The sequence below is a fragment of the Marmota monax genome, unplaced genomic scaffold, assembly GCF_021218885.2.
Source record: "Marmota monax isolate L192 unplaced genomic scaffold, Marmota_monax_Labrador192_F-V1.1 WCK01_AAM20220418_F8-fsc00003, whole genome shotgun sequence".
NCBI classification, from domain to species: Eukaryota; Metazoa; Chordata; class Mammalia; order Rodentia; family Sciuridae; genus Marmota; species Marmota monax.
In genome coordinates this window covers 1682415-1705024 of record NW_026694084.1, presented here as the reverse complement: position 1 = coordinate 1705024, position 22610 = coordinate 1682415, and the positions used below count along the sequence as shown (strand labels likewise).

General features: G+C 38.2%; 1 protein-coding gene across 5 annotated transcripts in view; it reads left to right on the top strand.

Moving 5' to 3' along the window:
- The window catches only part of Runx1t1 (RUNX1 partner transcriptional co-repressor 1), a 140786-nt gene that overhangs the window by 18098 nt on the left and 100078 nt on the right, over positions 1-22610 (top strand). For 2 of the 5 annotated variants that reach the window (XM_046464869.2, XM_058585610.1), the window contains exon 2: positions 7635-7807. The exons of 1 other annotated variant lie outside the window; for it this stretch is intronic. In XM_046464869.2, coding sequence (XP_046320825.1) covers positions 7720-7807 — 88 coding nt within the window. In that variant the 5' untranslated portion in view covers positions 7635-7719. Of the gene's footprint in view, positions 1-5656; positions 7808-20384; positions 21115-22610 lie in introns of those variants that run through there. 2 more of the 5 variants (XM_058585609.1, XM_046464872.2) reach the window with 2 other exon arrangements.

Here is a 22610-nt window from a genome sequence, read left to right as displayed (position 1 = left end):
ATCCCTGTTCTGCCTGGCCTTTCTAAGGTCACCTTCTCTCAGCCTTCTCTAAGATCCTGGTCTGCCTCCTGTAGGGAAGTCAAATGGCCCACTTGGTCTTCTTCTCAGATTTTGGTGCAGCTTTCTTCTCTTAAGCCTTCATGACCTCTCTTCTCCAAAGAAAGAATTTATCACATGGAGTATCACTGCTGCCCCTGAGGTTCAGACTCTCGCTTGGTTTGTAAACTCTATGAATGTGAGAGTCTGGGACAGCTGGGTTTCTATTTTTGGATGCTTTATTAAGCAGTTATTGTAAGCTCATACCTTGAACTCAAAGTTATTTTCTTAAAACTATCCTGTAACATTTCGTTGGTTGGTTCCAATAATATATTGTTTCTTTCCCAATCTCTTTCCACCTTGGTCTCCTTTCATTGTGTTTTCTTATCATAGAATGCACAATTTATTGCTGAGATGTTTTGGCTTGCATGTCTTGACAACCAAAGTAAATAAACCAGAAGAGTTGGCCCACACCTGTGATCACAACAACTCAGGAGGCCGAGGCAGGAGGATTGCAAGTTTGATACCAACCTGGGCAACTTAGCAAGGCCCTGTGCCAAAATAAGAAATAAAAAAGGGCTGGATATGTAGCTCAGTCAGAGCACCCCTGGATTTAACCTTTAGTACTGCAAAAAACAAAAAATAACTGAATAAGTAAAAATAATAAATATTCCACCTTCCAAGAAAAAAAAAGCCTAACTTGTGCCCAGGATCAACCTTAGGCAAACTGAAGCAGTAAAGCTTCTTGGATATTCATAGATGAATATTTTAAACCTGTTTTTATTTCATTTTTTTATTCTAAATTTCATAATTAGGTTATTGTAAAATATGAATTCTTTGAAATTGTGAGCAAAATTTCAGGTATATGTACACTTTCATGAGGTGGAACTGTTCCTTTGTTCAGAGACCCAAAGAAGGCTAAGAACCACTGTAGTCTCTTCTACCTTTCTCTGACCAGATGCCCCCTGGATAGCCCCTAGCTCTGCTAGCTCTTTTCCACCTTTGGTTGACCATATCTGTTTTCTGTGCAGACTCCCAAGTTGAGAACTTCCCTTCCAGTGTCCTCCCCCCTCTGTCTAGACTTGTCTTCTGTTTGACATTGTGTGGGATTCCAGTTGCTCTGCTGTCTGATGAATAAATGTCAAAATTAGAGATGTGGTGGCCCATGCCTGTAAGCTCAGCTACTCTGGAGACTGAGGCAGACAATTGCAAGTTAAAGGCCAGCCTGGGCAATTCAGTCCAAAATAAAATAAAATTTAAGACTAAAAAAAGTGGGGTTAGGGATGAAACTCAGTGGTAAGAGTGTTTTATAGCCTATGAAAGGCTCTGGGTTCAGTGTCTAATATCACAAAAATAAAAAACTAGAGATGATAACCTTCTAAGACAGGGTAACTCAGCCAGATTCTCTGGCTCAGAATACAGAAGTGGGCGAAGAGTCTGTTTTTCCTTCATGTAACATTTCTATTTGAAGAGATGCTTTGAGGAGGGCAGCCTTGAGTATCTCAATGCAGGTGTCTGAGCAATTTAAACAGATATGTTTGGGGAGGAGGCACACGGGGGCCTTTATGGCAGGAAGTTCACATATTGTCTTATTTATGCTCCCTTGGGAGTGAGACCAGTTTGGAAGTTGTTTCTTGAGGTCTATTCATTTGCTCGAGATGAGACCACCCTGCACGAGTGATGCACAAGGTATGGAACCTTGATTTCCTTCCTTTAAAGCTGTACAGCTGCTTGGGGGTTATTGCCACTCTCCTGGAGATCTTCTAGTCCCACCACCTAGGAAGTTGTCCATGAAGAGCCAGCCACACAGTCTGCAAGTGGGAATTATACTAGAGTGAAAGTGGAAAACTATCAAAATCTTTCAATACACTTAGGAAAGTTACTGTTTAGAGTACAAAAATATCACAAGTTTGCAAGTCTGAGACAGAGAGAGAGAGGGAGGGAGGGAGGGGGAGGGCCAGGGCAGGATGGGGTGTAGAGAGGAAAGGGAGGGAGGAAAGCAGAGGAGAGAGAGAGAGAGAGAGAGAGAGAGAGAGAGAGAGAGAGATCAGCTGATATGGAACAGCAGCAATCAGACCACGTTTGCAGCTGGACAGTTGTAGTAGCCCCTTGAGATATGTGACCATCAACCATGAATGCAGATACTTCCAAAGTCTTGTTTTTCTTTTATGTGAAAGTTGCCAGCATGGAACAGATGCCTTTATTTGGAGAAACCAGTCTTTGGAAATAATTGGTTCTCTCTTCTTTTTTTTTTTCCCTAGAGATGGTATTTCACAGATGAATTTAGATGAGGGGAAAAAAAATAAATCACCATAGATTCATTCAAAGTATTTTTTTGTCACTCCAAAATGTTTTAGGAGGTATAGATTAATTGTTCATATTTTGATTTTGTTGACTGGTCATAGGTATTTTATTTCTGTTTGTTATTAGTATAGTAGTGACTTTCAGAAAGGAAAAAAAAATGATTGTGGTAGGTCATTTTTGAGTAATGACCTGTGCTTTTACTTTAATGCATTGATCCATAATGTCAAAGGAAGTACTGCCACCTTCCTAGTTTCAAATAATAGGGGATGAGCATAATGGATAAAGTAATACTTACACTAGGAGCAGTGAGGCAGTTTGCAAGTATTATGTCTTATCTTCATATCATCCTAGCAAGTTAAGTATTATTATCCTACTTTAGAGATGAAATCTGAAGCTTAGAGAGGGTAAGTGACTTGTCCAAGGTCAAATAGCTGACAGGTGAGTGTTGGAGCTGAGATTCTAGTCCAGCCAGAGCATGTATGCATGCAGTGGGCTTCTAAGTGGTCAGTGTATGCAGAACATACTCATTTTACAACATTTTATTTCTTGAAATATAAGTTATAGCTGTAACAAAGGAGCTATTTTAAGGGCTTTCTATCACTGAAAATTGTCTGGTTTGTTAACTCATATATTGTATTGTTGATGTGGCTAAAATCACCTGTCTTTGGGTTAATATGCTCTTTAAAACGATTGTAGGATTTTGAAATGATTCCTTATCACGGTAAGTGAAAGGGGCTTGAATAAAGACAGATGATATTTAGTGATTATTTATCTCCTCATTCACTCAGCCAGTATTGAGTGAATGCATGCATGCCAGGTACTGTGTTAGGCACTGGGTATGTGCATTGAATACACATGGCTGTGCCCAGTCACTCTAGCTATGGGACAAGTATAGTGTAGGGTCTGAGACATGAAGAGAATAAGATGGGGTCCCCTTCCTACAATGGCTGACAAACTCAATTGAGAGAGAAGTCTGGGCGTAAAAATTGCTAGAATGTGTTTCTACCTTGTGTGGAATGATGCTGCAGTCCTCCCTCCCTTGTAGTATCCTGCTGCTCAGTGTGGGAGGAAAGGCTGGCCCAATATAGAGCCAAAGTGCTATGACAGTTTAAAGAAGAGAAAAAGATCATGGGCTCTACAAATGATCAGGGAAAGATTTGTGAAAGTCATGGGAATTGAATTGGGCCATTATGGCATTTCATTAGGTGGGATTCATTTGTTTCTCCTTATTTGCACTATTATGTGCCAAGTGCAGTTCTCAAGAGAGAGGATGAAGTTGTGAGCTGATAGGACCACTGCTTCCATAGAGGTTACCGCTTGGGAGAGGAGGGAGACAGATAATAAAGAAGCAATGAGATTTTTCCATATAGTGTTAAATACAGTGAAGACCCTAAGAAACAATGTTGGAATAATTGGGGGTGGTGATGATGAGACTATTTCAGATGATTGGGAAAATCGTCTCTGAGGAAGAGACTCTTGAAGTCTGAGTATTGAGAAGGAGGGGGCCATGCACCTGTCTATGGGTAGAGCCCTGAGTTCCATAAATGAAGCCTTTAGGATGGAATGACACAATGTCTCTGGGAGTTTATCTAGCAAAGAACTGTACTCGAGGGCATGGTTGGAGTGCAGGCTGAAGACTCTAGGAGAGGACCACATCATGGAGGGTTTTAAATATCATAAATGGGCAAGAATAAGCCCTGTGTGCATGTATCCAGGAGATGATTAGTTAGAGGCAAGAAGAATCCAGATATGTATGTCATGGAAACTTGTGAAACTGAGATACTGACATTTGGTGCACAGGACCCATGAGGAGGGAGCCCCCGACCCCTCATGTACCAGTTACTTGCTGGTGGAAAGTTGGGTACAGTCTGTAGTCCTGAAATGAGGTGTAGGTGGTACTCTGTCAACTAACTACTACTCCAGATGGGGGGAGGGGCATACAAGAGAATTGCCTACAAAGGAATCATGAAGCTGTGAGAAAGGTAAGCTCTAACCCAGTGCCGAGGACTATAATCAACAAAGAAGCATTTTCTAAGTCACATAGGATAAAAGAGGTTCCTTTTGTGGCAGTGCCCCTCAGAAGAAAAAACTAATTGTTTCTTTTAGTGTAAACAAATGGTCTTTAGCCATATTTTTTTTTTTTTTTTTTTTGTGAAGGAGAAAAATAAAGGTTTGAGTCCATCCAGGTGGATAGATAAAAGAGGTACATTTAAATGCTCATTTTTGGAATAACTATATATATTTTCACTGAGGGAAAAACTGCCCCAAATGTTGATAGAATCCTCTAGGGTAATGTGTTTAGGTAGTGAAAGGATTCCTGGCAGTGATTGAGAAATATAATAATGGGGAACTGCACTTGATCTCTTTTGAGGTTGATTCTGATGTGTGTAGTCTTTACATCCTATTAAATTTTTGAAAGATAAACTGATACAAGACTGATTTGCCAAGGCCAGCAACTATTCCTTTTAAAACCTTGGCTCAGTGTACACACTGAAGGGATGGGGGAGTAAGATAAAAGCATTATAAATATGAGGTTAACTGAATCCAAATAGAAGGTTCTCTCAAGTTATTGCATTCCTTAGAAAATAAATACATTGCGCATATGGTTAAGATTGATCAAAAAAGTATTCTGTATGCCAGTGATTACATTCCCATCTGTGATTAAGGTTTTCTGTCTGCATCTGGTTTTCACATTATATTTCTGTAACAAGAATCCTTTATACAGCAGAGTTCACTTTCTGTATTTTCTGTTAGCTGCAGCTTGAACTACTGCACAGATCACAGATTTACACATGTGGTTTTCATTACTTCATACCATTGAGAAAAAGTAATATTTGTTTGGGAATGTATGTTTTCCACAATTTCCATGGTAATACAACATGTTGAGCCTTTTTAATAAAACTCTTGTAGAACTACAAATTGAGGCATTCTGCTCTTGGTGAAGCTTAGCTTTTAAACTTTTCTCAGTATATCTTTCTCCCATAATGAAGTTTTACAAACTTGAGACTCGAGGATCTGAACAAAGCAATTATCAAAGATAGAGAAAATTTACTATCATTTGCATATGATGCAAACTTTAGTGTGTGATAGGTATCACAAATACATAAACATATATTTTATGTTGCTCATTACCATCACTCATTTTACTATTATTTCCTGTTGGAAGGGCATTTAATGTGTTGTCTGTCTGAAGCACAACAAGATACCTTGAAGTCCAAAGATTAGCTCTGCTTTTTTGTTATTCTATTGGTTGTGATATAATGTTTCTTATATAAAGTAGTTAAGTGGGGTGGGGGGCGGGGGAAGCTCATGGGTAACTTTAGGTTTGCACTGTATATTGCTTGAATGTATGATTGCATACTGTGTTAACATTTAAAAATTTATAAATTGTACATTTAAAATATTTTGTAACATCTTCCTGCCAACTTCTCTTCATTCAGAACACTCTGGTTAAAATAGATACTATAAACAAAGAAGTGAAAGGGTATATTCTATCATGAGGGATCATTTTTAATTGAGAAATTTGCTTTTTAAAGAGAGTTTACCCACATGGTAATTTTATGTGCCTCCAAACTAAGGTTCACGACACTATTTCTGTTAATAAACTGAAATGCCTGCTAGTTCGTATTCAAGAATAGGAAGAAATAGGCTCTAGGGGATTTATATGTGCTTTGGCTACTTCACTTGATCAGTGGAGATGATTAACTATGATCCATGCATTGGTTAGTCCACTTTTATCAGGCTCTCTGATATCTTTTGTTGATAGTTGCAGAGATACAAAATGGCATCATATATCATGAAATAATATTACTACTACTAATAATAATAATATTGATTTTCTTCTTTTCCCCAATGTTTGTGTAGCCTCAATGTATAAATGCTTTTGTAAACCTTAGTACAGAAATATCCATATTTCCATTTTTCAGAAATACTTGTGTTAATATTGAGCTGTATTTACTTCCAGTCTCCTGTTGTGTGCCCCTCCCCCACCCCTAGTATCTGAGTATACATAATCTATAAGTGTTATATGAATCTGTAACTCTTGGTTATTTTCTAATGGAGACATTTCCTTTATTGTTTGTTAATGACATTGTTAGATTTTATGGTAACTAAATGCTTCCAAGTTGTGACTGACTTTCTTTAATGCTCTTTATTGAGCTTTAACTCCCAACTAGAAAGTGTATAGTATTGTATTTTTTTTTGTTCATCAGTACTTATTTTTTATCATGAAGAACAGGAAACAATTGATTACATCACAGCAGAGCCCTAATGCAGCAGTAAAGGGCATTGATATTTTTTAATAGGATATGCTTGCCTTATATACATTACAGTATGTTTACCAATTCAAATTTCTATTTTTTTCTTACTAATTTAAATTTCTAGAAAGTAATTTGGTTTCAGAAAATAAAAGCACTTTAGTATTACTTTCTGAGATTAATTTTATACATCTGTATTCCTTTGCATTGATTGAGTTCCTGCTTTATGTTCATGTGATATTCTAGACCCATATATTTCATAGATTATAGGAATTACAGATGGCTTTTTGTTCATGTAGTGGTATTCATAGAAGTAGGTGAGTAATAGGAGTCAATGAATGTTTGTAGATTGTGAATGAATGACTTCTCTAAACCTACCAATGTAGTAGGAAAAAATGAGGGAATTTGGATTGCTGTTAGAAGAAGAAAAGAAAGTACAAGTTCATTGATCTAGTAAAATAATTTTATAATTGTTTTAACTAAGACTTTTTAAAGTAATCGATTACATAAAGATTCTTCTTTACTATTAACAGTTGTTTTAAACTATTTTAATTAATAATGGTAATACTGAAATTTCAGAACAATGAAACAGTGTGGCTACCACGTTGTTTTGAAACAGGATTTAAAAACTTATAAAATTTTATAAGATAAAATAAAACTTAACAATGTCCAAAGAATTTCCCAAAAAAGAAAATGACAGATACTTATTTATTTTTGTTGAAACAGGTAAAAATCTAACATATTCTCTGAAGGTTTTTGATGAACCTATACTTTAAAACCAATCTAAGAAGACTTCTTAAGTTCAGAATGGATCCAGCTTTGAGTCAGATGATCGCAAAGTTCAGAGTCCTTGATAGCATCTTCATAGGAACTGAGAAAATGGGGATTGTTTTGACTTCTAAAATTTAGAAGAGCTTGTATCTGCTTCTGAAATAAAAACAAAACAAAACTGGCCTGGTATTATATGAGTAGGTGGGTGTGATACTTCAGACTGGTTGTGATATGTGCATTTTTTTTCCCCTTTGTTGTTGTCAATAGAAAAGATTGATCTCTGGACTGGTGAACATAATCTCTGTCCCAGTCAGAAAAGGAGAGAGGAAATTAGCAGAGCGGTTGGTGGAGAATGATATCTGTCAAAAGAAACACTTGGAGAGCACTGAGTGTAGTAATAGGTGACTGCCGGAGAAAAGGGAACTTTGAATATTGTCAAGGTAAGGAACAGACGAATGTTTTGATTTTGCAATTTACTTACGTACCAGAAAATCGATCTGTAATTTTTTTTCCCAATGAATTATAATTCTGAAGGTTTTTCTCTTTTCCTTATTCTAGTGCCTGTTGATAAAGAATTTAAATTATGTTTTAACTATTTGTGTTTGAACTCTTTGGGGTTGGGGGTGGGGTGGAGACCAATCTGGTAATGGGAACCCTGTTTGATAGCTTTGGGTGCAAAGATATCAAATGATCAAGTACCAAATTTTTTTTTTTCACTCTTTTCTTGTTGTAGTGTTTTTCTTGCCATGTTTCATAATACATCTGTTATAAACTGAGCAATGCTTGGAGTTAAAGAGTAAAAGCTATGCCATGATTTCTGTGTTTATTGTAATGAGGAGATGGTGTTTTCCAAAACAGTTTGTTGACTAAACAGGCAAAAAAGCACTTTTCGGTTTATTATTTCTTCAGATCAATTTGGATTTAACTTTTAGGTGAATTTACTTCCTAAGCAGAATTCATATCTGTAAACAAATTTTAAAAGATGATACTTAACTTCAGGAAAACACAAATATAAAAGAAGTGTATTGCTGTTTGGCAAAAGACTTCTGTAAGTCTGCAACATTTAAAAATTCAGGGATGTTCTGAATTATGGGATCGGGGAGTTAGTGCCTTTTCTAATCAGCCCTGTTCCAGGTTTAGCAAATAGTGGACTTGTGCAGAAGCATCAGTGAATCAGGATAAATTGTGCTAAGATAAAGTCAACACCAATGTCATGTGATACTGGTTGGCACTTAGTGTTTGGGAAGGATTTGAAGTTCTGTGACTGACTGGCTGATGGCCTGACTTCATGAAAAGAGAGGGGTAGCCAAATGTTTGCACTTTGTGACCATTCCTCTGGAACCTCACTGCTGGCATCCAGCCCACAATTCTTAGTCTTTGAAATCCCGACAGATAGTTATTGGCTTGTTCTTAAAGTTCCTGGACACGAGTTGGTAAAATGAAATAATTCCCTGTGGAATTATACAATCTGGGGGAAACTTTAATCATGATTTGTATTCTGTGTCTGTATATCCTTTCATCCCTCCTTCATGTAATGATGATCTTCTGCATAATTTGTGAAAGACATCAGTTCAAAAGAGAAGGGAAGTGATGCAATTAGTTACTTAGTTGAGATATCTCCTACCTTGGTTTCTGTCCTCTTACCTTATGTGTATTGTTACTAAAGTAGTTTTTTGAGAATTCCAGTTTTGGCTCATTAGACAATTGAAATCTTGCACAGAGAAAAAAAAGGTGTCGATATTATATCTTAAATGAAACAACCTAATAACAACCATTCTTGATTTTGAATTGTTTACTTATCTTTATCAGAAGAAAGTAGCTGTTTCAAAACAGAATATTACTTTTTGTCTTTCTTCCTATGTATCTCTATGAAGGTTAATATTATATGATTAAAAATATCTAAATTGCATATTAAAAATCCAAAAGGGTATTGGGCTTTACAATTTGAGGCCATTGTAGATGCACAGATATCAGCTTTACCCACCCCCATCGCATTGTGATCATATTCTCTACTGATCATGTGGCCTGTTTTCAGAGAACCATTGCAAGAAGGAGCTTCCATAGTGAAGGCAAACAAAGACACACATCTTAATCCAACTTAAAGTGTGGTGTTTGTTATAATATGCAAATACTGATCCCCCAGCCACATGCATTAGGAAGACCATGTTGAGTTTCTTCTCATTTTCTTTCCCCTCTCTGTGTGTGTGTACATACTTTAAAAATGATGCATTTAGGCCAACACAAATGTGTCTTTTTATTTTACAACTGTTGAGTTTTCTTTATGTTTTATTTATTTATTTTACATTGCATTACAAAATCTATTTCTAGTTATTTCTGACTCTTTGTAATAGTAATGGGTACTTAGAAGAATGGGGTTCAGAATCAGGTTAACCCAAGAAGTGCGGAAGGACAAAAAAGTCACCTAATTCAAATTTGTAGACACTTGGAATCCATTGGGTTCCTGGAGTAATTTGGAAGCACAAAAAGCAAAGAACTACCAACTGAAAAGTCAATGTTGTGAGTGAGACTAGCCTGAGGAAGCACCAGAGAGTCTGGCCTGTGTGGCAAGTTTTAAGCACTGAGGGGGCATGCCACAGCTTGAGTGGGAGCTGGAAAAGGCAAGATGCTAGCCCATTTGGCCCCTGTGGTTTTGTTCGTTTTGTTGTGGTGCTAGTAACCGGGGCCTCTTTACCACTGAGCCACAACCCAGTCCCTTCTGGTGTTTTAAACCAGACCCCAAATACATAGTGCTCAGTCCTCTAGAATGCACCTTGGAGCTGTTCTCTCATTTTATGTGCCATTTTAAGGGGACTGGATAGGTATGGGACAGTTATAAGCCGTGTCTGGCTTGAGAAATTTGCTCTTATAAAGTTATTAAGAAAATTCTAAGAAAGAATTTTCCAATATTTGCCATATTAAAATACACACACACACACACACACACACACACACACACACACATATATATATATATATATCTCCATTGATTTCCTAAAAGATGCAAGAGGAAAGACCATGAGAGGAAAGAATGGGAGGAAACTAGCTGTAAAGCAGTGTATTTTGTTCATGCATATCACAGGATGGGATATTTAGAAGGACCAATTTTTAAACATTGGATGTGTTTTGAAAGCCACATTTGTAGTACTGAAAAGGGTGATTTTTTAAAATGCTCATTTAGATGATGCTGTTCAGTTTCAAATATGGTATCATTATTAGCAAAAAATAGAAAGTTATTTTCTTAGGTGAAACTGCTGTTTTTAGAGAGTGTCTGCGTTTATTTTTAGGTTTTCTCGGTCATGTTCAAGGGGTCTGATAACATTAATGGGCTTTACCCCACATGGAGCTTTGAGCTTATTGTAGCACTGCACACTGATCCCAGGTCAGTGTGATGCGTGAAATCAATTTATTTGAATCTCTTTGCCTCTATAGGAATTTGGCATCGTGCCAGTTGTTTTCATTTAATGTTCTTTGTGTTGAACACAGACAAGCAGGCATGCTTTTGTATTCTTCTCTCTTTTGGTCTCTGTCTCTTTCAGCTAATGTTTTACTCTATGGATTTTGAAATGAAGGAAGAATATATTATGTATATGATTCTAATCATTGCTTAATATTTGTGAATGTATGTGTATATGTGTGTATGTGTCTGTGTGTGTGTGTGTAGTGTATGCATATGTATCACTTTATTATCTTTTAGAAGATATTTTTGATGTTCCTGGGTTTGGATGGTCACTTTGTACATAAAAATTACTTTAGAGTTTTGTTTAGATAAGATTTTTGATGAAATATCATCAAGCAGATCCTGGGTGGTATTTGCTTACATTAATAACCAGTCTCAAAACTTGAAATCACCATATTAATTAAACAGCACAACAGATGTTTAATTTGTGAACTAGACTATCAAAATCATTTTTGGGAACGATTTTGAATTTGAAGATTCACACTTTAATCAAGCACACATTAAAAACTGATACTGATTTGGGTATTTTCTTTGACTAACCCATCTTCGTTAAGACACTAGTGTTTTACCTAGATGGTTCTATGTGAATTTTTACAAAGTTCCTGACATTAGGGTCATTGTTTTTTTTTTTTTTTTAAATTGGAAAGGTGATGTGTGGGCATAACATGGAGATTTCTATTGCCAGTAGATTCAGACCCTTCTATGGATGTTTTTGTAGGCAGCAGGATTTGTTTCTGTGTCAGCTTTAGGAAGAGGTGGAGAAGGAAACGATAGAGAGCTAAAGGAGAATGTTCTGTTGATGCTCCGGGCAGTTCTTGCGGAAGTTGATATGCAGAACCACGGAGCCTAGGCTTCAGGGTCAAGCTTATACCCAGCAGCCCTGCTTCCTTGTTTAATTACCTGAAGAGCAAAACAGTCAGTCCGGGGGTGTGTGAAACCTCAGTATCTCTGCAGCCGCCTGGCGCTCTGACATCCTGCAAGGCCAGCCCTGTCGTCGGCCAGCGTCAGGCTGGCTCACGCCCCAGGTTCCTTTCTTTTAGGAGGCATTGTGTGAAAGAGGGTTTGGTCAGGAATCTGAGGTTCCTGCCAGTGCTGTGTGCCCTGGTCTATCTCCCCCTCTCTCTCTGGACTGTACTGACAGATATGTTTGATTTTTTTTTTCTCCTTTAAAGAATTAAACATTTAGCTCTTTCATTTTATACTTTTAGCCTTGATATGAAACAGTCTCTTTCAACATCAGTGGAGGATTGACCTGAGTTATTGGGTTCTTATTTTTCTGCTTCCTGTGATATGGTGGCCTATGGCTTATGTGTGTTGTTCTTCTTGGGTCAGACTCACTAGCAGTAGTTCAGTGTGGAACTAGTAGTTCTGGCATTGTTTTTATGAAGCTTTTTTTTTTTTTTTTTTTTTAATCTTTCTGTTTATGTAAACAGAAGAGACCATTTTTAAAGAAAGAAATAAAACTTTTAAGATTGGGTGGTTCCCCCCTCCCCCTTTCCTTGCAATTCAAATAAGGTCTCTGACATTTGTCTGATAAAGGTGAGAAATACTACTGGGAGAGTAATGTGTCCAAATTTGGAGAGCACCCTAGGGTAAATATTCTAAGAAATGCTGGAGATGGAGCCATTTGGGAGATCCCTTCAATTTAACGAGATGTTCTCTTACCAAGAGGAAATCTGGCAGGTTCTTTATCCATACTATGGGCTGATGAAATGTCCTCACTGTGGGTGGGGGAGCAAAGGTGGTGGTGGGGGAAGTTTCCTGAAAAGGGAGAGGAAAGTGTGACTGACTGTGCAGTGATTTGTTTTTTCCAACTACTTCATTGGGATTCTGTCATGCAGTCTGAAGGGCATTTACCCTTTAGATGCACATGTGTGCTTCCCATTAATGTTAATAGGAGTTATAGGCATGTAAGGAGAGCAGTATGTACTTTAGCCTAGTGCAAAAGTATGGCTCCAGGGAATTAATTCCCTACCCCCCACACCCCCCAAAGAATAAAGGGTTTGCATTGTGCAGAGCAGAGTTTTGGTTGGAGTTATTCTAAAAAACTTTCCTTCATCTTATGTTTATGGAAGTAATGTCAATGTTTTATGTATTCATATACCTCGGCAGTGAAAAGTATATAATCACTTAAATAATTGGATTAGGCTGGTATGCCTTGTGGAGCTGGCATTGCCGTGATCTATCATGCACAAGTGTAAGTAGCTCTACCCGAAGTGTTATTTGTATCCTTAGGCACGTGTGTGTTTATTTATGTGTCAGCCTATTGCATTTCTTCAGAGCATTTCTCTTTTCATCATCAGCATATATGCTGGGCGTGGTGGCACATGCCTGTAATCTCAGTGGCTCTGGAGGCTGAGGCAGGAGGATTGCAAGTTTGAAGCCGCCGGAGCAATTTAGTGAGGACCTACACAACTTAGCAAGTGGCTCAGTGGTTAAGTGTCCCTGGTATCAAAAAACAAACACACACACACAAACAAACAAAATCACTATACATGTGAACAAAGAAAGCATATAAGTATACTTTAAGCTAAAATCAACATTCCCAACTTGTGTGCTCCACTGGCAGACTGTTTATACCCCCTTCAGGCTCCTAACTTATTGGTAGTTCTGTTCTGGCCAGAACTTTCTTAAATGCAGGTGACATTAGCTCCATTTGTATCATTAAGTTTTGGCAGAGGAAAGCATATAATTATTAGGAAAAACTAAAGGCCTTTGAAAAGTGAATGTGGAGAGTTGTGGCTTACAGGCAGCATCAGGAATTGAAGAACAAAATATGAACAAGAAAAGGAAGCTGGCACTTTGTGCTGAGTGTGCTCAGTTAAGTGTGGAATAAAGTGGCAAGGAAAAAAAAATAGATCTGTAGGAGAGGAGAACGGGAGGGAATGAATCATCTGAGAAAATAACCATATTAGTAACTGTGCACTTTGTCAGTTTACCAAAAGGAATAGGAAAAGGATATTTTGACATACGATTTCAGGATATTTATAATAAAGAAGAATTTTAATCAAAAGTTGAAGTGAGAATTGAAATTTCATACAGAGTAAGGGCATTGAACTGAGATTTGTAGATTTTAATCATTCTTCTGTGTATTTCAAAATATATAGCATTAAATTATATTCTGTCTGGTCTTGTGGGGGTAGGGACAGGAGTGATGAAGCCCTGTAGAGTTGTTATGAAACATTAATTTTAGAATTTACATTATTATAAGAGCAGATATGCTGTGCTGGGAATCATTTGAACAACAAAGTGGTTTTGGAATGAAAATTTGTCGTAAAATTCATTGTAGATAAAAGTTGTGTTTTAGTAAGTTTGAATCTGTTTGCAAATGTGGCCAATTACTATGTGTGCATAGATTCTGATAGTTTTCAATGTGGAGAGATGGAAGTGGAGAGTTGGTTAGAAATAAAAGTCCTATGGAAAAAAAAAAATGATGAAAAAATTCTGGGACTTTTTTTTATTGCTGTGTATTTGCTCCACCTGGTGGATTTTGTTGAAAGTGTTTTAATCCATGTTAATGAAAAGAATACCCTTTAGACAATTTCTCTAAAGTATAGAAAGGTGAATCTTTTATTTTTGTTGCTGTGTAAAAATAGTTTTAATTCTTATGTAGGTCAAGCATTTATGTTTTTTTTTTTTCAGTTCTTCCATTGAATTTAAAATAATGTGTGTGTGGGGAGGGACGGGGGGTTTTGGGGTTTGAAGTATAATACATGCTCATTTTGGAAGATTTGAAAAATACAGGAAAATAACTTTACTTCCCATAACCGTTGCATTATTTTTAAGGCTGCATGTTATCAGGAGAGAACCTGTTTGCATTTGAATTTATTTGAATGTATGTGGAATGTTAAATATTATGCCAAAGTATGATGGTAATGGGAATGACCTTGATTGTAATTATTTTCAGATAAAGCTTCCCTTAGAATTCCCAGGCTCCCAAAAAGTCAGTGTTTTGCAAGAATTGCTTTTATTAAACTGCATATCTACAGTAGGTGAAGGTAGTAGAGATTAAAGGTACCTCATGCATTCATAGGGCTGTTCATAGGGGTGGTAAGATCTGTTGTTTGCTGGGCTTACACAGATTGCTTTCTCTGGAAGTCTTAAGGATTCAGTTGTGCTTTGATCATCTTATTGTTTTCCTTAGGTTATTCTTTTTTTCTCCTTCAGACTCTAACAGCTCTGTAACAGAAGGTGAAGTTTTGAAAACAGTGTCTCCATATGCAAGGGATTTGGAGACCTTTTTATTGTCTTTAAAATTGTCATTCATAGTCCTCATTAGCATTTATTGTTGCAAGCGTACAAGCAGAAAATGTGAAATTGGTATGTCATGAATAGCCCCACAGAGCTCTGGAGCCCTCCGATTTTGCCTGCAGTGTGGTGTGGGCTGGGCTTTGAGGGAAAGCCGTCCAGATGGCTGCCTGCACAGAGCAGAGCTGCAGGTTTTTGTCTCTGGTGCTGAGAGGAGGGAAAGTTCATTGGAGCATACGCCATCACCCTTGCGTTTTAACAAAACTAACTCGCCATTAGTCAAGATGGGGAGGTGGTGACATTGAAACAAAGGTTTTCCATATAGTGTTACAGTCCTTGTCAAGTGAATAAGGGCTGGTAGTTAGATGTCTTTTATGTTATCTGAGTGATTTTTGTGGCTATACAAAATGTGAAGAAACTATAAATAGTAACATTTTCAGATTTACATGCAAGTTTGTACATTTTAAGATTGTTCTTATGGGAAAATGTTTTTATTTGAAAAGACAGGAGTTAATATAGCTAGCTTTCAACCTTGTGGATTACTAAAAAGTGTTTACATTTTAAAAAGTAATTTAATCCCATGGTAGTGCTTATGGAGGAATCTATATATGAGTAGGTTTTGAGTTTGCAATTAAATAATACAGCATTCAGTTGATGCAAGTATTAAAGCTGTTGTAGCAGTTTGGGTTTGTTTTAAAATTAGGTTTTGAAAATCAAAAGTTGTTGGTGGCAGAAAGCTACAATATATTGTGATTTCTAAAGGCATTGTCAGAAATCATTTGTGTCAGTTGCAGATATAGGTATTATTCATTTCCAACAAGTGATATTTTATCTTGAACAGAGTTAATTTTGCACGAACACACATCAATGCCTACTATGTGCTTAAATATACTAAGGTACATTTTTTTTATTCCTCTATGGAGAAAATTATATTTCTACCACAGTTCAGATATATTGCTTGAAAAACCATTGAAATGATATAAGTAGTATTTTGTTTTGTAGATATTGAAGATGGAAAAAACATCATAGAGACTGGCTTATCAGTTTAGAAAGTCATTATTATTTGAAATATTTTAAGAATTTTCCAATCACAGTTTTTTGAGCCTATTATTAATTCACCTTAATTAATAGAGTTACAAAAATCAAAGTGACCTGAGTCCACAGGTTTAACATAAGTCATGGGTGAAGGGTAGGGGTTGTAACTTCTAGCTCTCTGCTTGCCGCTGCTGCCCCAGAGATTAGGATTTCTTAGAAGACCCTGCACGTGTTCTCCATGGGCCACTGCAGTGGAGGGTGCCTTCTCTGTCCAGTGGTCAGTGCTCCAAGCAGTGAGGCCTTTCTGCCTCTGTAATGTCTGTATAATCACCGATTAAGACAAACTTCCTCTGTCCAGTGTGTTTCCTTTTACTGGGCTCCATCCCATTACTGGCAAGTAGGCCCTCTTGGACAGCACTAAATAACCCTTTGACCCCATGGTGTTTATACACCCTTCAGATTCTGAGGGTGGCAATCACTTCTCCTGTTCCTTTGTCAGTTAAGCAAAGTTCTTGTGTGTGTTCTGGGGGGGCCAGCTGTAAGCTGAGGAGATGCAAATGCTAGCCATTCCTTTTCCCCAGAGGAAATAATTGGGGGGGGGGGGCGGCTAGCATCAAAGTGTCTAGTTGTTTACAGCAGACATTTATAGAGAGGAGTCAAAATGAGAGAGAACCGCTTACCTTGATGGAATACCTCCATGAACTTTTTAACTTGATTCTTTTTCCCCCTGTCCTGCTCATCTCTGTGGTTGGCTGTATCTCACCTTGCAGCCTCAAACACAAGCCATTTGTTTCTCTTGTAGACAATGTCTAATTGGATTTATCTTTGTCAGTAGACAATCTATTATGGCCTTTATTTAATACAGTTTCAGATGTCTTTCAGTGGCAGAAACAGATTAATGTACATTTTTATTAGGTGTTGTATCTATTTAATTGACTGTCAAAGTGATGAGAAGTTAGGAAATCATCCAAAAAAGAGGTCCATCTCCTTAGCCCAACAGCTCACACATTAGGTAGGTTTGCCCTGTCAGTGGGATGCCTTTAGAAAACACTAATAGCTTCCAGCTGGGTGGAAAATCAGAACCTTTGGGGTCTGACAAAACTAGCAGATTTGAATTTGAAAGCAGAGCTAATGCCTCCATTTTATTTTTTACCACTCGCCCATAAAACATTATTTTCCAATATGTCAGCCTCATTTGGTGGCCAGTGGTCTGAAATTGAAAGTGGAACAAGCAAGCGGAGAAATCTGGACATTAGTGAGTCCGCCCTTTCAAGCTGGTGTGCCACTTTGTGGAAGGGTCTCCTCTAAGAGCAGGGGGGTCTTAATGACCATTCATCAATGCTCGTTGGCTGATCATTGAGTGCCTTCTCATTCAGTTTATCAAGTCTTGCACATAAAAAGTCAGAATAAGCCTTATTCAGCTTTGTTAAAGCCAACTAGAAGTAAAATGCTCCGTTTGAACCCATTTTGCCCTTGTTTTTTCACTTTGTTAATGCAGCCCTGCTTAAATGAGTGCCTTTATTGGGTCGGTTAGAATATCTGAAACTATTAATTCTCTTGTATTGAATAGCTGGTGGCAGGCCAGAGCAGATGGGGTAGGAAAGTATTTGGTTTGGGTGTATTGCTTTCAATTAGGATCAATGAGGTTTCAGCTCCTTTGAATTAACTCACTTAATACCCACTGTGTGCAGTCACAATGTATCACAACAGCCTGCTGGAAGCGGAGAGGGAAGTTGAGAAGACCTGTGGAAAAGCTGAGATTCTCCCTTCACCAGCATGGAGGTCTTTCATCAACAATGGACAATGTCAGTAGACAGCTAGTTCCTCTTGCTAGGTCAGGTTGAAACAAAGGAAAAAAATTGTAGTGTAGGGCCGTTCTCCCTTGGATATAAGTGAAAAATACCTTGATACCAGAATGCCTTTCTCATGAGTGGTCTGAAGTTACTATCAGAAACCAAATTATGTATATAATGATTGTTTTAGAAGCCCAGTTCAGAAAGTGATGATTTAGATGACTTTTTAAAAAGTGCTTTAAAAATGATGTGTGTTCTTAATTAAAAGATGTGCATTAATTAACACGGCTCTTATGAGGAAGTGCTTAATTGGTTATTAATGTATTCTTTGTTGTTGTTCTGGATATCTTTTAATTTAATAAATATTTCAATAGTGATCCAGGGGTGTGTTTTGTACAGGAGTAAACTTTTACAATACATAGTCTGGTTCCCCCCGCCCTCATTCACCTACATAAATGCATTCATCATGTTATTGATTGTCTATTTTTATTATACAGTTTGGATGTTAGAGATCTTGGCTTCTTGTGGCCTTTCTTTTTTCATTAGAGGGAAAGTTATTTCTGTCTAAGTAACTATATAGAGCTGTGTATCCAGGTTTCCCAGTTCAGGGAGAAATGCCAACTGAGGTTGCCGCTTTGCTTGCCTCTGTGGATTAAAGAATAAGAGGGGGAAACTGTTTCCTTGAGAAAAACGCTGAACTAGTCTCAGATGCACACACATTCAGTTAGGCCCTTTCTGCAATCAGACTTATAGGTGAGAATCTCCAGGGATCCAGGTTTTGTTGACGTGGATCAATTTAAAGTGGCAATTACTGTAGTCAGATAACAGCTTAAAAAGCCTTTTTACACATAGAAAAGATACATAATCACACAGCATATGGAAGTTCAATTTTCTGAGCTGTGGTTTAGGGACTTGCAAGTGTACCGATATTAAGACCCAGTTTTAAAACCAGATATCATCCAGTTTTCTTAAAGCGTATTGCATTTTTGTCATATGATTTTCTATTTTAGAAGTGATTCACCGTGCATATTGATGAAAGGTTGGGTTTCCCACTGTGAAAATGTTTTCTTTCTAACATAGGTATAGTATTTAAAAAAAAAAAATCAGTGGTGTGTAGCATTGAGTGGCTTTTAAAAAAATACTCTATTTAAAAATGAAAATCCACAGATTTAGGATGCTGGATTCCATAAAGGCCCTTATAGCAGGACTTAATTGATTATCACACTCATGCCTGCTGTAAAGCTTTCTGTCATAAGAATGTTTGAGCTTGGTGCTTAACTGAACTGAAATCCATTACATAGAACCTCATTACAAGTGACATCTAACTAAGATGAACAAAAAGATTGGCCTCATAAATAGGGTGCAGTATACTATTAGTGACAGAACAGAGTAATCATTATGAATTGTAGTCTTTTTACAAGTTGTCTCTGACAGTGATGGATTTTTGAGGGGTTCACTGGCTGAAGCAGTGCTTCTTGGGTGTAGTGTTTAGGGGCTATCGAAGTTCTTATTGATTGACGTTGTTTATCAAAGACAATCTATTTTTAGTTTGTGCAAAGTGTGTGTGTGTGTGTGTGTGTGTGTGTGTGTGTGTGGAGGGGGGGCTGTGCATGAGGTTTAGGATGCGTGAGTAGGTAGAAGTCAGAATCATTGCCCCTGTTTTCACATGGGATTTTAGAATTTCTTGGAGGCAGTATGTAGGGGGAAAAAATCAATCTGAGCTAAAAGCATATGGAAAGTGTAGAATAAGCAAAGGACAATGTTGACCACCATGCAGGAACAGCAAGAGTTAAAGGGGATGCTCCTGTCTGTCATGTTTATGAGCTTGCAGGCTGGGAAGAGTCCTGACTAGAATTGTTTCTGTGTTTATAGTGAACTGAATGCACACTGGAAAGGTAAAGTCTGAGGGACCTACCTGTCATGTGCCCTGTTGTTAAAACAAACAAAACAGACCCAGGAAAGATTTGCAAGTGTTAAATTGAGGAAGAGTTTTAGAAGAGAACAGTGTTTTCCTTCTGCCTGACATTTTTGTGTGTTTAGAAAAAGGCATGCAAGGCAGGCAGGCATATGTCTCTCCTATGAGGCAAGGATGTTTTACAAAGGACTAAAGAGGGACTGCTGAGAAGAAAATAGCCAGCTTTAGATAAAGCACTATAACAAAGGCTTGTAGTTTTATATATCATGGTGTCCATTAAAGCTTAATAGGGAAGAGTCCATTGAACCTGGCTGGGTGCGTGTTATTCATGGGCAGGATAAACATTTAAGAGTGTGCAAAAGAAATCAGAAATCAGGAGGGCATGATTGTTCAGCTTTTGAAAAGACTTTACAATGAAGATTTTGTTTTTATCTCCCATGGATCTCCATGCAAGGTAGAGGAGAGTAAGCTGAAAATGTTTGGAGCATATCAAGGCAGGGATCCCAGGGGGTTAAAAGCACTTTAGTAAAAATAAAGGTGGTCAGATTCTGCTTCTAAAAAGTGTTCTATTTGACACATACTACTGAGAAGCTGACAAAAGGAATGATTCTGATACTTTGTTCAGGATGATAAACTGGCACCATATACAAAGTCTTATAAAATATTTTTTAGGCTGGAATTTCTAGTTCAATAAACAAGCTTTGAGGTTGGTGCCTATGTTTGTTTTTGAAATGTAGCTCTTAAGTTATGTCTGTTAGAATGTGAAGAGGAAGGAAACCTTTCATTGTGAGTAGTGTGGGGGGCAGGTCTACATTTCCATCTTTTTGGCAAGATAAGGGTTAACTTTTCATGGGATGGGGGGGTAGCAGTGAATGAATTATTCAGCATTTCGCTTATCTTTCTGCATTTCACTTTCTGATTTTTGGTGCTCTGGAACTTGCAGAGAGAGAGAGAGAGAGGTAGCGCTGGTTAGGGGAGGCAGGGGTTGTGATACTTTGCACACACATCCCTGTCATTGTTCTGCCTGAAGAGACAGGGCTGGGTTCAAGGCCACATGTGCGCCTGTCATCCTCTACATTTCTGCTCCAAGTGCAATCCGGAGTGTCAGCTCTCCATCTGTCTCTGCCTGGCAGGCGCACGCGCCCAGCACTCTGCCTCGGGCCATGCCGCCCCAGCCCCTCTGATGGCCCTCCTCTCGGCTGCCCCGCGCATTCCAGAACAGGAGGCATGAGCCCGCAGCGCGCTTGCTCTTAGGACAGAGCTGCTTTCTGTGTGGTACGCTGGATTCCAGGATGCCTGGTGAGTGAGCCCTGTTCTGCTCCCCCTGCTTTTTGCAATGAAGGAAGCTTACTTTTTTATTATGCACAGAAAAGACCGTCTTCCCCACAGCTGCTGTATTTGGTGAGGGCAGGAAGCAGCGGAGGGGGGTGGGGGGTGACAGAGGTGAGATTGGAAGGTGACATTAAGGGAACCGTCAAGATCTGGCTACAGGGGTGTAGGGTGTGGAGCCCTTGCTCTTAAAATTTGAGAGGTGTGTTTTAGAGACTGAGGGGAGGGGGGGGAGTACAGCCACGGTTGTTTGGTTGTTTGCCTGTGCAATTCACTTGAGGGCTTTTAGCTCCAGGGAGAAGTATTGTTTCTGTTGTGGATTTTGGGACTGTCATCTGTACCTTGTGTCCTGGAAATTTTCATCTGTGTGGAAGGGAGTTTTCAGATTATGGCGGAATCCTGGGAGAAGGTCTCTTTAAAATCTGTTTATGTCAGAGAAAGTAAAGGGAGCTTTGGAACTACAAGGAATTTCAGTCTTGCCCTGAATCATGGTCTTTAGATGTCATCAGGCAAATAATTGAAATCTGTTAATTTAAAAATTAAAAAAAAAAAGAACTCTGCTGACTTAGTGAAGCTGCTGTGGTCCTGGAAATTTAGTGTATGATAATTTCCTCTGAAAAATATTATCCTTGGAACCTGGAGTGTTTCTATGATCATTGCCAGTGAAAGCTCTGCTTATGGAGGAGCCTGGCCAGGGGAAAGGGTTGTTCCTGCTATTCTCAAGAACTGTCTATATTGCCCTGTACCGAATGTGGAGCAGCCTATCTCCTGATAAAAAAGACAAGGCACAGAGAGATCCTCCAGCTGGCTGATTTGTGCAGATAATTTGGGTAGGACAGGCAGAAGAGGCTGTGCTTGGTCACAGAGTTTGTATACCTCACAGATGGTGTTTTGAAACATTATCTGCCAGTTTTCTGCAACCACAGTTGTGTGTAGGTATTGCCAGTTGTTTGAAGAATGTTTTTCCCTTTAGGATGCATCTCATAGTTCATCCTCATCGTTATTGATATATGTGCAGAAAGGATGCATTTGTGGCAGAAATGTATGTAGTTGAAATATGGGGAAAATCAATTTACAAAAAAGACAATGACTGAGGTCTTTGAAAGGTCAATTTAACTCTTTAAGCTCTCTCATCTTGATTTATATGTACCATGCAACCAAAGAGGTAATGTGCACTGAGTATATAATATGGAACTGGTGTGAAAGTGCATGTGTGTTTTATTTCACCAGAATATTGGAGCAGTTTTGTGTGATTTTTTTTTTTTACATCATAGTTCAAGTGTTCTTTGTTTTTATACTCCTGATGTGTGTTAAATGATCTGTCAGTGTCTTGAAGAGTCTATATATGTTATTTTGGTAAAACAAACACCACAATAAACCAAAACCGCTGTGAGTGATAATAGGTGAAAGAGATTAGTTAGGCCTCTTGGCTACTCCTTACTAATTACATGAATTTAAAGTAAGCT